Below are 16,047 nucleotides of genomic sequence, written 5' to 3'. Positions count from 1 at the left end.
AACATCAAATTCTTTATTATGTTATAAATGGTACACACAAATGTTGAAAGCATTATAAATGTAATTCTAAATTTCATTGTTTTGAAGAATACCTGTAGATTTCTTGATCTCACTAGTATAATGACACTATTTTAAGCACTTGCTAAAACTCAAGCTGAAAATACCGCCATTTAAACCGTCTGATAATTTATTTGTTACAATGGAAGACACTATAATATGAAACCTGTCACATGGACAAGTTTTAGAAGTATTTTGCCAAGATGGTGTACCCAGATGAATTCTTTATCAAACCTGGTAATGTGTTTCTATGTCATTAACTCTTGGCTTGTAGACAGAACATGTAAACATTAATCAAACATTTCAAAGGCAAGTGGTAATTATTCTTGCCAGGCAAAAATGTAGGCAATATTGAATTTCTGTAATTACTGTGTTATGTAATTTACACACAAAACCAATTGATTTAATATGGCAGTTGAAGTTTGGTTTTGTTGGCGTAAGCATTTTTTTATTTGCAAGAGTATTCAATATCAAGCCCAGCCCCCAAATGCCTTAAATAATTGTTCATTCAAACTATGTATGCAAAATAATGCTTTGGATTATTAAACAGATATTTGGAACTTCAACTTAAATTTGATTGCTTAAACAAAAAAAACATTGTTTTTACTTACCAAAGCAAATATCATGCCTATATGTTACATTTCTTTCATTATTGCTAGGTGTTAGCACTTTTCTTATACAAATACAAGAGGGCATTGCTTGTGTAAAACATTTCCAGATAGTTTGGATGGTTTCCATGTAAAATTGATGTTATTATAATAAATGTTGCAATTGATGCAAAAATGGTTTCAACCCACCCATGGAATGCCTCAATACAAAAATGTTTTCAGCCCACCCGTGGAATGCCTCAGATAGTTGTGGTCTTACCTGTAATATATAAGTGGGCAGAAAGAAAATGCAGAATATGTATTGAAATATGAATAGAGTTCTTTAATTTATGGCTATCAAGTACATGCCAAATTACATATTTTAACTATGCTGATATTTGTATTTTTTTCTTCTAAAGCTTTCACTAACTGAGTAAACTAGATTCAGTTTTAAATTTTAAAGTTTATGTGAACATGTAAGAAGTTCAATTAAAGTCTTAGAAGTATATGCCAGTCAAGATAAATCCACCTAGTAACTATGTAAGTCTACATAAGTCAAAATATTATACTATGTAAGTCAACAGTTTTACTGGTTGTAATGACAGAGCACCAATAAAAGACCACCATGACCTCCTTCTGCCATCCATTTTCCCATTGACTTGTTTTGGACAAAATTGGTTGAAGAAACTGAACTTCTTGGCAGTTCTCCCAGTGCCATACTAAGTGAAGGTATCAGTTTAGGGAACCAGTACATTTCTCACATGTCTGATCAGCGATATATACACAGCCAAAATGATGGAAACAGATGCATCATCTGAGTTTTCCTATGATCTGATATTTAGGTTTTTTGCAATATTTTTGGCAAAGGCAATGAATACTTTGCATGTTTTAGTCAGTACAACTATATTTTAATTTCTTTTTGATTCAATTAGGAATTGGAAAAAAAGAGAATGAACATTCAGTACAGGGAGAAATGCTGGAGACAGTGATCAAATAGATTGTGATAGCTACACCTAACTTTTCTTAGAAAAATTCAAAATTGTTGAATTGTCTATGACACTTGATTTTTTTTTTAATGTTGCATGACTTCCAACTATTGCCATTGTCACTATTGTATTCTAAGTTAATATGTTGAAATAGATGATTTGTTAAATATAAGTTCCAAAGAAGATATGGTGGCTGTCTGTTTAAACTACTGGTATTAATTTTTTGATCAGCAACATTATAGTTTTTCCATTGTTCTCACTGTCTGATATTTTCTTTCTTATGTTACTGCTGTGATACTTAAAATATCTGCAATGACATCCTTGTGTCAGGTCAACTGTGAATGATGCCAGTCTCTAACATCATGACAGAAAATCACACCTATCAGTCTCACTGTGATATTTTCTGTTTCTACTTCATTATTCAGTATTTCTGTATACTATTTATAGTTCAATAGTGTTGATAGATTTGTTTAAATTGTGTGACCCATTTGTTTTTCTTATGTTTTCTTCTTCATAGATTCCCCTTGTTTGGTGTTTTAATTGTGTGACCCATTTTGTTTTCTTATGTTTTCTTCTCCATAGATTTCCCCTCATTGGACTTTTGGTATTTCTATCCCTACGTAGACATGTACATGTATCATTTTATATTACAATGTTATAGGATTTCCCGGGCTAAGTGTAATTTTGGTGTGGGAAAGGTGTTTAATTATGATCCTTTTTCCCTTTGGTAAATTGAATTTTCTAAAGAACTTGTTAAGTTTGGAAAGCAAATTTCAAGTGTGGGAAAGTGAATCTTCATTTTGAGTTTTCCCATGGAAATCTAAAATTTTAGAAAAATCCTAGAACACTGTATTACTGACCATTTTCTTGAATATTCATGTTTTTAGCTCAATACAATTTTTGGAATTTTTATAACAATGTAAACAAAATTGAGGAAAGGAAAACCCAACATGCAATAAAAAAAACCATAGTGAAAAATGATTTCTAAAGGGAGATAACTTTTTCTTCAAGAAAGTAAATGACTTTTATTTGACTTTTTCAGCTCAGTAAAACAGATGATTTTGATGAGAGAAAGAAAATTAGAAACAGGATGAGGGAACTAAGAGAAAAGAAGTCTAGTAAGGATAAGTAACATTAACATCCAAAGATCCAAGTGGTCTTATGCCATCATTTTGTGTCTGTTGCCCAAAGTTGATAAACTTTATTTTTTACCTTAGAAATGACTTGATCATGCAGTGAATTGCTCACCTTGTGCCAGTCGAAGCAATCGTTGAAAACCTTTGAGAAAAGTATTATTGGTTGTAATCTCTAAAACTTAAATTTATGCTCACACACAGTTCCATTGATATTAGTATTACATACAGGCAAACAATTGAGGCTCTTTAGAAAAAAGCACTATTGTTTTCCAACGAATTAAAAAAAAATATATTTCATTCTTGATAAGATAATTTATTACTGTGATTAATCATAGTTTTTACTTCTTATGATGACCGCTTTTCTGACCAAAGTATATGATTTTTATTTGCAGAGGAGTTGGAAGCAAAGAGACTCCAACGTGAGAAAGAGACAGAAGATATTTTCAAGAAGAAGTTTGCAGCTGCTGAACAGGAACAGAAACGACAAATGCAAGCTTTTGAAAAAGCTGCTCAACAAACAAAAGAAGAACGAGAGAAAATATTGAATGTTAAAGATGATATAATTAAAGAACATTTAGCAGAAGCTGAGGCAGCTAAAAAAAGACAGCTGGCTGCTTTTGATAAAATAGCTCAAAAAGGAGGAGGTAGGTATCTGATATCAGGGTTTTTGTGTGTTCCTTCAATTCATAATGTTTAGGAGATGGTTGTTGAAATAAAAGCTAATACTGGTACATGTATTTGCTTAGATGTTGTGGCTACTTTGGCTCTGTACTAGCTCAATACTTTTGCTATCAATTAAATCATGTCTTACACATTTCATTTAATTCACTAGGCAATGATTTTACCTTCTTATTCTTTATGTGTCAGCAGTATTTGTGTGGTTGCTTCATGAACACTTGTGCAGTGCTACAGTTTTTGCTGCTTTGACTATTTTCTTTTCCTTTACACAGACTTTACACTTTTCTGATGTCACTTAAACAATTCTATCACCATCTTCCATATGTAACTATATATATTTCATGAACTAAAGTTTGAAGAACAAAAATAATGCAAATTAAAAAGTATTGGAACAAGCTGCTTTAGCACTCATTCCTTTAAATAAAAATTTCATGTTTGGCTTCAATTGTTGGCTATGCTGCATTGTCTTTACACTCAATTTCAATATAAATGTATTTTATAGAAAGCTTTATGCATTTTGAACAGTTTTATAAGTATTTAATGTTAAGTAGTAGATGATTACAAGTATTCTATGCTAGAATATTTTTCAATGTACTCGTTTTTCCTACTTGAAGTTTGATTGCTAGCCTTAAACACTTCTAGATGCTTTTATTTGTGTAACTTTGATCTTTATAGCCATTTTAGAAACTATGAATCATGGGTATTTATTTTCTACTTCTGTTAACCAAACATTTTTTTCATTTTTTTATCTATAAAAACTTTGATGGAAAGAGGCGGAGAAATTTCAACTATTGTAAAGATGTTGCCAGACTTTGTTATTTTTCATATTAAATATTTTTCAATCTGGTATTCAGTGCTATTGAAATAAAGGTTGATTGGTGTTTTGTTAATGATTTGGCGAAGTGTTATCTGATTGTGATTTTGATATCAAGCAATCAGACATCATTGTTATTTGAAATAGGAATCTGAATCAGTAGGATTTTAATGAAGGGATAAATTAAATGGTGTATATAACTGAACTAAGGTATGTTATTTTAAGAACAGTAAGGCCATAGGTAAAAATTACTTTGTTGGGTGTTGTATACTGACTTCAGTAGGTCAACGGTTTAATAGTGGGCTTTTTGGGGATTTTGTTTTTGTTATACAAAAAAAAAAGGTTTTTGAAAATTTGCATATTGATCTAAATTAGCATAAATATTACCATGGTAGGTATTATTTCAGCAGGAAAACAGCACCCTTCAATACCCTTCAATTTACCGAAAAAAATATTAAATTGCCTCTATTTTTTTTTTAAATTTTATGAAGTTAAATTCAAAGTATGAGAAAGATGAGTTCTATTTCTTTCTACTTATGTTTCCTTATACTTTCAATGTCCTCACTGAGGTTTGGTAGACAAAAGTAGAATTACCCTCTATAATTCTGAAATGGTAGATATTATCTGTGCTCTTACTATGGCTATTTTGCTTTAATCTAGAGGGTGTAGTATCATCTAAAGCTGGATTCGGAGGTCAGGCCTATACCAAAACACCAGGTGAGGATTCCTACAGGGAGTCTCCATAGAGATGAGTTAGTCCACTGCAAGGTCACCTTCAATTGTATAGTTTCTGTACCATGGCCTATCACTATAGTTCATGGAGTAAAAATTTCTCATTGGAAACAAATTGTTTAAAACATGAAGCAATATTTATAATAGGTATTAATAAATAAAAACTTTATGTAAAATTTATATTGGTAAATTACAATTTTTATTTTTAAATTATTGATATTGAAAAACGCTTTTTAAGATAGCTAACTGTAGATCCAGTCAAGTCAAGTAAACTTTATTTAAAGTCGATATAAATCAAGCAATAAGCATAAGCTCTGTAGAGGTTTTAAAATCAACGTTGGGCTAAAATACCTGACATGTTACAAAGGAAGCTCTTGTTGATTGTGACTATGTGGATAAATTCTGATCTGTGAGATATGGTTATGTTGTTTCAGTGGACTCTATATTTCTATGCTTAGCACCTTGTATTGAAATATTCCTTACTTAATATCATCAATTTTCGTTAATTCATTTCATCATTCATCATACTTTCCATATAAATTGATTATTTTTAAGTTGATCATTGCATTTGATCATAAATCAGATCATGATACATGTATTTGTTTATGTTTTGTAATGTTTAGAGTCTTTGTTAATTAATTGCATCAAATATTTTTGTTTTGTTAATAATATTTTAATTTGAGTTTTGTATTAGGTTTGTAAAAGTGGTTATAGTGGGTTATTGACTTTTTGTTTCACATTTTCTCTGTAAATCAAGATTTTATTGCACTGTTTTTTCTTATTGCCAAAAAAGGGTGCAACTTGGTGAGGAGTTCAATAATTTCATCTCACATTATTACATTATTAAGCATAAACTGAAGTGTGATTTTCTTGAAATTGCCAAAATTTTAATTTCAAATTCCTCAAACATTTTAAAAAAATGCAATAATTAAAACATTCAATTATTTCTGAATTTACAGAATTTTTCAAAGCTCTCAATGTGAAATTAAGAATTCAACAAGTATTCTTACGAACAGAAGATCCAATCAGAACTGTTTAAAGAAACTTCAAAAATATTTTATGGCAATTTTGAATTTAATCAGCTATTAATAAGTTCATATAATTTTTAGTTCAGATTAATTAGACATTTACACAAGAACATAAAGAGTAGCCTATTATTCAGTTTGTATAGGTGCAACATATTAGTTAATAAAACACTGCCAAAAATATTATAGTTAAATGTGCTTGTTTAAAAATTGATTTGCTTGAACCCTATGTCAGTTACATAGATATCTTCCCTATAGCCACTTGGACAGTTGTTTGCATTAGGAATGGTTTAATCTGAATGGCTGATTGCATTTATTTTACCCACAATCCTTTTAACCAAATTGTAGAACAAGCTGCCAAATTTTTGAGCGACAAGCTTATAAATGCTGGCTCTCCTGTGGTGGGAGGTAAAATTACTGTACGAACGGAAACATGGAACAGTCAAGATGGTGTCACTAATAAATCCGAGAAAACAGAATCTTGGGGAGGTAGCCATTCATTGTATATCTTGCTTCAATCCTAGATATTAACCTCTAAAGTTCTAGATTTTAACCTCTTTATTTCTAGATATTAACCTTCACCTTTTCTAACTTTTATACATGTTGTATGTACATTTATTATCATATTTCTATTCAATATTAGAAGGAAAACTACATATATACTGGAAACTTTTATGTGGAAAACATTTTTAGGGGACCTTTCACTTTTTTATTTTTCTTAAAGTTTTTTTTTCCAAATTCCATTGAATTATTATACACCACTCCATTATTTGAAAAATTAAAGAAGTGCAATGAAAAAAAGTCTTAAAAAATGAAAGAACGATGATATAAAAAACACCAGATTATGATTAGATAACAACAATTTCTAACAGTCTTACATTGTTCACTTTGAATAGTATTAATTCAAGTAATTATTTGACTTAATCACACTTTGTCATTATAAATGATTCACTGACTATAATTTAACCAATCATATGGCATGCCTGTTTATATGTAACTAACTCTCATGCATGATCCTGGAAATGATTTTAGAGTTAAAGAAAAGTATGCAGTGCTCTTCATTTGATTTCATTTGAATATAAACTAATGTATATTTAGTAATTAACTGTAGTGCATTTCCCAGATTCTCAAATTTGATTTTTGTAAATAGATCAGAAACTTGCAACGAGCCTAAACATTAAAAATTGGCTGTTGAGAATCTTTGAAAAATTATTTTACTAGTTCTAGATTTTGTAACCTTTCATTCACATTTTCTTTTTTATGATTTATTTTTTCACAATATCATCATCATTTTTATATTTATTATAAAAAGTTGATTTTTTACTTTCAGGTTTAGTATATATTATAAACTAGTGCCTTATTTTTTCAGATTTAATTTATATCTTCTTTTTGTTTTAAACAGTTGACAGAGTTGCATCTTTCTTTTCTTAATTCATATGTTTCAAAAACTTTAGTTTAATATTTTTTTAACTTCTGTCAGCCATGCTTGTATCTAGTTAATATTTTAATGGAATTGACAGTGAATAATAAGCGCTTAAGTTTTCTGAACGAGGACATGGCACTTTTGTGAGAAGGGGGCAGTGTTGTGCATAATATTATTATAATTGGAGTAATTATCTTTTTAGCTCAACCAGCTGGTGCTCAAGGGGCCTTGAACAAGTTTAAAGCAATGGAACCTGCAGGTGCTGGAGGTGCTAAGCCTAAGTATGTATCTTTTACGTCACCAAAAAAAAAAACAGATTCCATTAAAATCTTTCTAGGTGTTAAATAAGATTTTATCTCAAGGGATAATTAAAAATTAAAATTGAATAATGGTGTATAAAAATTTGTTTCTCACTTTGGTTTGAGAACATATAAAGATTATATAAAACTTTCAAAGAGGAACAATTGAAAATGGTGTAAACATTTAAAAAACACAGATTAATTATTTCTGAATTACCTAGTTGATAATTATATTTGTATCAAGCATGTTTACAAGATGTCTTATTTTCTTTTCATATAAAACTGTTTTTAAATCTTGATGTATATATACTACATGTATTTATTGATCATTTTATGTTTCATTTCCCCTTCATACATGTATCACACTAATATAATTTTTGCCATGTTTGTTTAGTGGTTTAGTAGCAGTTTCTTTAGCTAAGCGAGCAGCAAAAACAATGCAGAGAAATGCTATTGTAATAAAGCAGGAGATTCTGAACTTTGTCAAGCACAATGTTCAGGGATACGAGGTACATTGAGTTTGTTAGCAGCAGGAGAAACCACTTTTCTTCATTATCCTATCATCTGAAACAAATGTACTCCCTTGACCAATCAGAACTTACTATTTACTTCAAGTCTTTACTACTCAAATTTTTTGCGAAAACATTTCTCAGACATCATTTCTAAATGATGAAAATAGTGTGTTGCATTTGAATGGAGCAGATAAAACACATGAAAGGAAATGAATGAAGTGTGTATCTGGAATTATTAAATATCTTTTAAATTTGAGTTTTCTCTTTCCTTATTCTGGTACCATGCTTAATTGGAATTAACAGTAACTTGGTATGAATAAATGATTTCTGATTGGTCTTCTATCTCATATCAATCAAATATACTCACAGCTTTAGATGTTTATCCCCACAAAAATATATCAAGTAGAAACTTAAAAATAGTCTAAATATATATCACTATATTTATCAATTTGATATTTTATTCCAATTTATTCTATCATACATATACTTTACCATACTAACTAACAAACTTAATATTTGAGCATTACATGGCAGATAATTATAACATGTTTTGGCATCTATAATGTAGTACTATAAGATGCTAGTAAAATTCTGGTGAAATTTCAGATCTTTCAAAATACATCTTTATAAGAAAAATTGAAGCTTTAAAAGTATTTTAAAAAAAAGTATCAATCCCTAAAATGTCCATCAAAATTTGGTCTTGAAAAAAGAGAACTTGAGATGTATTTGATAGATGTCCCCTCCTTTGTTAATGTTGCTGTGTTCTGTGTTGTCTCCCTTTGCTGTTCCTGTGTTGTTATGGTAACTTGCTTCATCTCATTATTCATCCATATTATTTAACCTAAGCTTTTCTTTTCAGACAACCAATTTGTATTTCAGCTTTGCATGCAATTGTTAACATTCCAGCTTTAATCCTGAACCAATTAAAAACAAATTTGTTTGAGCCCAACTCTGATACCTTTTGTTATTTTCTCCTGAAGTTTTGCGGCCGCAGGTAGAGGTGCAGGCCGAGGTGGTGGCCGAGGTGGGGGGAGAGTTATGCGTAGTCCAAGTGCAATAAAAGAAATGTTACTGAATTGGACAAAAGCCATGACGGCTGGTTACGAGGTATACCTTGGTGGCATGTGACTTGGTTGTTGCCCATGGTTGCATGGCTTCTCCTCCTCTGAGGGAGTGGTATTACTTACGGAGAAGGACAATTCACTAATCTATTGTGGTTTTGTTTCCTTCACTAATACCACATTACTGCATGATTTCTCTGTTTTTAAAACTGTACTTCACATGTAATAACAAGTAGCTGTTTATATTGATTGAAGTTCTTCCTGTTCCAAAAAAAAAATTTGTTTTCAGAGAATTAAGATAGTTATTCAAAAATTATCTGTTCAACTGATTGTTGAACTAAATATGGTGTTATTATCTCCAGTTCCTTGGTTGATTGCAGCCACTATTATTAAAGTTGTAGTCTTTGTAAGGATCATGCAAATTCTGTAATATGTGATACACATAAAAAAAGCAACATATTTTTATTTTTGGCATTAAGTTGTTTTATGGGTCTTTATGATGAAATATATAATTATTTATTCCAATCTGTCTTCTCCTAGGAGATAATCTACATTGAAAATCCAACAGTTTCTATTGTATTTTATTGTCATTTACAGAGGTATCTCCCTTAATTTTGAATTCTTCAATACTTTTTATATAATTTATATCTCTAATGAACGTGGGTTATATGAAAAGCCATATGTTACTTCCTGTTTACATTTTAAATATGATATCAAAAATAAAAATATGTAGGCTTTCCAACCATGAATCACATTTTGCATGATTCTTAGATGGAGTACTACTTAATTATTAATAATTTATTAACTGTATGATAAAATTCTTTTGATGAATACTCAAATGTTAATAATGATGACTGAAAACCTACTTATTTTTGTTGAACATTTTAAAAAGTGTTGAAGTTTTAGGAGTATTGCGATATTAAACTTATTTTCATCTTTGGGTATACACATTAGGTGATAGAGACCATGTTTATACTGAATCATGTAACATAGATGTTTTAATTCAATAAGCACATTTTAGGAAAGTTATGGGACTCAGACATTTAACCAGTGGTAAGGAAGGGACTCCTGTAACAATCTTGTTAATCCCGTAATAATATTTGAAATAAATCACTTCCAAAAATAAGTTGGTTTACTGTGTTACAAACAAATAAAGACAAATGAAAGTATTAAAAAGTACTTCCCAAGTTTTTTTTTGTTTTTTTTTTTTAAAAACACTTTTGTTAGGCCATTCAAAGTGAATTTCTTGATTCTTGGGTGGAATTTCTTGATAACCAATGATTGAGTGAGGCATTTCTTTTTACCTTTTTATTTCCTAAAAAGAAGAGATTAAGTTGCTTTTCAATGACAGAAAAAAATGCAGAATAGGTTGGCACTTTTTTATTGATGTGACAAATTGATCATGAGATATTGTCAAAAGAGATAAAAAGGGGGGAGGAGGTGGATGAGAAGCCAAACTTAGAATGGCCTTATTGCACTGCTGGTTATGTGTATGAAGTACAGTTTTCTCCTTGGTGTGGAGTGTCTCTTTCCTTCTTTAGCATGAATTAGCATGGTGGATATGATTCTTTACTATCCACTTGACGTTTCATATAATTGTTTTATATCAAGAACTGCATGAAAAATAGTATTCCGGTTATAATGGTAAAAAAAATATTGTGCATGAATTTGTGCTACTATCCATTGTAAAGAGTGATTATTGAGTCCAGTTAAAGTTAAAATACACAAATATAGTCACACCAACTTTTTGTTAAATAGTACTGTTTTTGATTTAGTTTTCATTTTTTATTTAAAGTTTCATTTCTATTCAGTTAATTTTATGTAAGATTTAATTTTAATTAGAATTTAGAAATGTTTTCCTAAATAGGCCAGTTGTGCTGTGAGGTCATGGGTATGCTAATAGATTTTAGGTACTACCACTATGATGTAGAAACAATCACCATTAGTAAAAACATTAAAAGCAAAATGTTTATTACAAATAATGTACCAATAGAATCTGATATATAGATTCATATACATTGTACAATTCATTTGATATAAAAAACTTTTTGAAAAAAATTGAAGTTAAATGAAAAATTTGAACAATTCTGATACAGATTTAAATTTAAAGTTATCATTTCATCAAACTGAGTTAATACTATTCAAGCAACTTATTTTTATCATTTCATGAGTCACTGTGTTACTGTATCTTTGAACCAAAAAAAAAAAACAACTTATTTTCTTTGTAGAATGTTGAAGTGACAAACTTTTCAACATCGTGGAATGATGGAATGGCTTTCTGTGCTCTTATTCACCATTTTTACCCAGAATCCTTTGATTTCGCCAAACTGGATCCAAAGAAAAGACGAGCTAACTTTACTCTGGCTTTTAACGTAGCTGAGTAAGTCTTAATATAATTTGATAGAGTAAATAACCAAATTATGATCACTAGCGCCGAAAGTTATGTTACTGCGTTCTTGTCACGTTCTATTTTGGTTTTTCATGATAACAAATTGATTATCCTATTTATTATATAGATTTACTCCATAATTTGTTGCTATTTTCAACATGAATTCCAAATTTTGTGAAGGTCGGATTTATATTTGTTGTGACGTTTTGGAAGAGAAAGTCTGAGAGTGAAATTACTGAATATATTTCACAGTGTGAATTATCAAAAATATTTGAGAAACAACTGCTCTAGTTAATGGGACTAGAATCCAGTTTGAAATTAAAAGGCAGGTTCAGAACAATGATGGAAAGAATTCCAGAAAAAACATTTCATCATAAACGAAATAAAAAAAGTTAGGACTGGAATTAGGATGAAAAAATTATTTTTAAAAAATGGATACTAGCCCCTTAAAATTGAACTGAAATTGAAATGGAATTTTTGAGCGTTGATATTTAAACATCATTTAATTTTTCAGAAAATATGCTGACATTGCACCATTGTTAGATGTTGATGATATGGTTAAGATGCAGAAACCTGATTGGAAGTGTGTGTTCACATATGTACAGAGCTTTTACCGCAAGCTCAACGATCACCCAAACAATAAAGGACCTAAACCGGAACAGTAATTATACTGCCAAAACATTTGTTACATGTTATGTTGATATTTTTTTTTAAGGCAATAATTGAATTATTAGTACCGGTAGTCATGAAGATATTACTTGAGGGTTATAGCCCGAGGTTGTAATTTTATGAAGTTTTGATTGAAAATGTAAAATTAAAACATTTTGATGTTTTAGGTAAAAAAAAAATCAACTTAATTTTTAAATTTCATATACCTCTTTTTGTTTTATGGTACTGTCTTGATTTTAAATGAATGTGTATTTTGGGTTACACCAAGTAATAATATTAAATTACCAATAACAACAATAGATAGAGTACCTATGCATGGATGAATGTTGTTCACTGATAGTTAATTGTAATGAACTGTGAATTGAGATACAAGGTGGAATGATAGAACAATTTAGTCATAGAATAGGCCAATTTATTTTGGTTCAGAGTTCTATTTTTGTCTCAGTAAAGTGCCAAATATATTTTCATACAGGTTGTTAGTATGCTGGTAGATTTATATACAGAATATGTAAACACAATTCTCACCTATTTCTTCAGAAAATTGCACATATAAATAAATTCCTACAGAATCCTACAAGATACTTTGTTAAGGAACAAAATTTAGGAATTATTCTACCAAAAATAACAGTTTTGATTGAAAAGTTTGATTTCTAATGCTATTTTTTTTTCATTGCTTTTTATTGACTACATTTATTTTGTCTTTATGATCTTTTCTCATGTGTATGATCTCAATGTATATTTGGTAGATGGTGCTGATAACTTTTGTAAATGTTTAAATGATGGAATTGTTCCATGTGTCACTTAACCGGATTTCGTCTTCAACCTAGCAAATTACTGCAATTCCTATGCAAATGGCTGTAATCAGCTCCAACAAACAATTGTTCGTTTTCGATCCTTATCAAGTTTTGTGAACGTATATATTATAGATATAAATGTAAAGTATTCTTATGTGTATAAACAGATATAAGGTTTAAACTCTGTACAGGAAGTTGTACATCATTTAACTATGCAATAATCACCGACCCATGTTGCAATAAATACATAGTGTAGAGCTCAGGGTCAATTGCAATATTTCATTTCCTTCCTAGCTGCAGTAAGGGATGGACTTTTTTTCATTATTTTTTTTGTCATATCTGTTAAGGTTTTTGCTTTTAAATTTTTTCCATATTATTATGCTGTTTTTAACTTGGTGTTAAATTTGTTTTTAAAGTCACTGTTTTTTTCTTTCCACACTTAAAACTTTCAGAATGGAAATAATGTACCAAATTAACAGCTGTGCCATTACATGTACATAATGACTTATTATGTTTCCTTTGAGAATTTATATATTCACATTAGAACTATTAAATTGGGGCTGTATGAAATTGTTACAGTCACTTTGTTATAATTTTAACCTTTTTCTCCACTTATTTGGGTATGACTAAAATCCAAATAATTGTTTTTATATGGTCTATTGTACAAAGCTTTGAGTTTTATATGTATATTTGAAGTATTTTATTTATAATCGTGTAGATTTGTGGTAGGTCAGGTGACCATAAATTCACCAATCACATTTCTTCCTTTGTCTTTCATTATCCACATAAGCATGGTCTTGAATCCAGGTGGTTTTAGATAACAAGTTTCATATTTTTTGGTAATGCACAATATGGATCTACTACCTTTACACTTTTTGAAGTAGATATCAGTGTTTGCTGAAATAAACACTCAAATTATGCATGGCATAAAAATAAGAGGATCAGACATAATTTCTAGAAACCTTTTTGTTTGAAACTTGTGTAATTCACCTTGACCTCTGGGTTCAAGGTCATGTCAAGGTTAGCCTGATTTAGTTTCTATGGAATGTTTTAAGATCTGGTCATTCAGTTATAGAAATCTTTTATATGACTAAAGTTAAATTTTATAGAATCAGTGATATTTTAATGTTTTTACAGAATTTATTTTTAAGGAGATATTATGGATCATTCTGAGTACAAGCTATGCAATAATCCATCTTTATGCCATATTTTACAGTGGCATTTACTCCAAAACTCTTTTTGTTTTCTGAAAACATTTTTGCAGCAGTTTTGGAATATGTAGCCAGGAACCTTTTTTGTGCAGGCATTGATTAACATCAGTTTATTAACCAATATCCAACAAAGTAATATTGTTTTTTTTAGTATCGTATGTACAGCTTTCAAAAAAGCAACCTTTGACCTATATATTAACCTCTCTGACCTTTGTATAAGCCACACTGTAACCACAACTAGCTTGCCATATATTAACGTTTTATTTTCATTTGTTTATATTTTCTGCATTTATTGTTGACATTTTTTTTTTGTTGTAGAAGAATGATATTTGTGCTTTAATATTATTTTTTAAGATTTTTTTGAATGAGAGAAAAAATATTGAAAACTAATAATAAATATGTGATAAAAACTACTTCTTAATATGTAATGCCAATTAAACAATGAGGTTATTGTTTGGGTACATATCCATATAAAAGGCACTGCCAATGGTAGAGATGATACCCACTAAACAATGTTTTTTGGTCTACATACAATCTAAGCTTTTTTGGTCTACATGCAATCTAAAACCTGCAACAACTGAATGACTGAGATTGACTTTGTGGTAAGTAACTGAGTCGGAGTTGAAAATAAAATTGAGTTTTGTGAGTTTTTTGACGGCTTTGCTTTTCTGGTTTGAATCTTTCAAAGATCCATTTACTCTTTTTCCTCAAGTTTTCATACAGACACCAAAATATCTAAGGAGACAGGACATAGCCTACCATAGTACAACTGCAGAAGTAAATAAACTTATACAAAACCAACTTATGAACAATAAATAAAATGTTTTGCAGAGCACAGCTTGATATGACCGCTGGAGTATAATCATGTACAGTTGTGACAAGGATGAACGAAACATACGAACTTATACAACTGTATTGATTGTGCTGAAATGTTTACACAACATATTATTGTGACCAGAAGAAATCAAATAACTTCAAAATTAGAATTTAGACATCAGAAATAATCAATGCATACAAGTCTGAAGAAATATGCTCATTTCATACCCCATGTTGCCTATTAATACTCTAAATGTAAGGGCACAACCATTTAAATCCTTCAAAAGATTAGCTTTCCAGTCCCAAAAGGCCATGTGAGCTATTGTCATCACTTGGCTTCCATCATCCTTAACAATTTTTCAAAACTCTTCTCTGAAACTACTGAATTGGTTTGAAAATTCAAATTGATAAAAAGTGTCTAGTTATGGAAAACTTATATTCATCAAGAAAATTGTTTTCTTAAGCTGAAATTGGTTTTATTTGAGCATTAATACAGTAGGATAAATACTCTTGCTAAAATATTTCTTGAATGTAAATGCAAATCAACTTTTATGGACAGGTTTAAAAATTTGGGAAAAGGGTAAATGGAACAAAATTTGAAAGGGTATCAAGTTGGAAAAAAAAAGTTGTAAATAATAAATTGATATGTGAAATGTATGATTATAGTTTTATTTTACTTCATGTAATCTTTGAAATTTTGTTCATGCTACAATTTTCAAAAGAATCAAAAACCTCCATTGCTTACAGCACTTTGATTTCTTTTGTAGTATGGAATCTAGTAGTTCAGTTTCACGGAGATCCATAAACATTTCCTAAAGTTTTAATTTTTTTTCCCCTTTTGGCCCCTGTTCCTTCATG

General features: G+C 29.9%; 1 protein-coding gene across 14 annotated transcripts in view; it reads left to right on the top strand.

Annotated features, from left to right (window-relative positions):
* Positions 1-14,783, top strand: part of LOC148608511 (uncharacterized) — a 117,053-nt gene extending 102,270 nt beyond the window's left edge. For 6 of the 14 annotated variants that reach the window (XM_088546409.1, XM_088546415.1, XM_088546413.1 and 3 more), the window contains 8 exons: positions 2,673-2,748; positions 3,159-3,410; positions 4,919-4,975; positions 6,364-6,504; positions 7,641-7,719; positions 9,230-9,356; positions 11,539-11,690; positions 12,214-14,783. In XM_088546409.1, the coding sequence (XP_088402535.1) occupies positions 2,673-2,748; positions 3,159-3,410; positions 4,919-4,975; positions 6,364-6,504; positions 7,641-7,719; positions 9,230-9,356; positions 11,539-11,690; positions 12,214-12,364 (1,035 nt within the window). In that variant the 3' untranslated portion in view covers positions 12,365-14,783. Of the gene's footprint in view, positions 1-2,672; positions 2,749-3,158; positions 3,411-4,918; positions 4,976-6,363; positions 6,505-7,640; positions 7,720-8,131; positions 8,247-9,229; positions 9,357-11,538; positions 11,691-12,213 lie in introns of all 14 variants that reach the window. The other 8 variants (XM_088546411.1, XM_088546424.1, XM_088546414.1 and 5 more) reach the window with 6 other exon arrangements.
* The last annotated feature ends 1,264 nt before the right edge of the window (positions 14,784-16,047 follow it).

The sequence above is a fragment of the Perna viridis genome, chromosome 9, assembly GCF_037379345.1.
Source record: "Perna viridis isolate PV_CMFRI_1.1 ecotype Kerala chromosome 9, ASM3737934v1, whole genome shotgun sequence".
Taxonomy (NCBI): Eukaryota; Metazoa; Mollusca; class Bivalvia; order Mytilida; family Mytilidae; genus Perna; species Perna viridis.
This window is presented reverse-complemented; position numbering and strand designations above follow the sequence as displayed.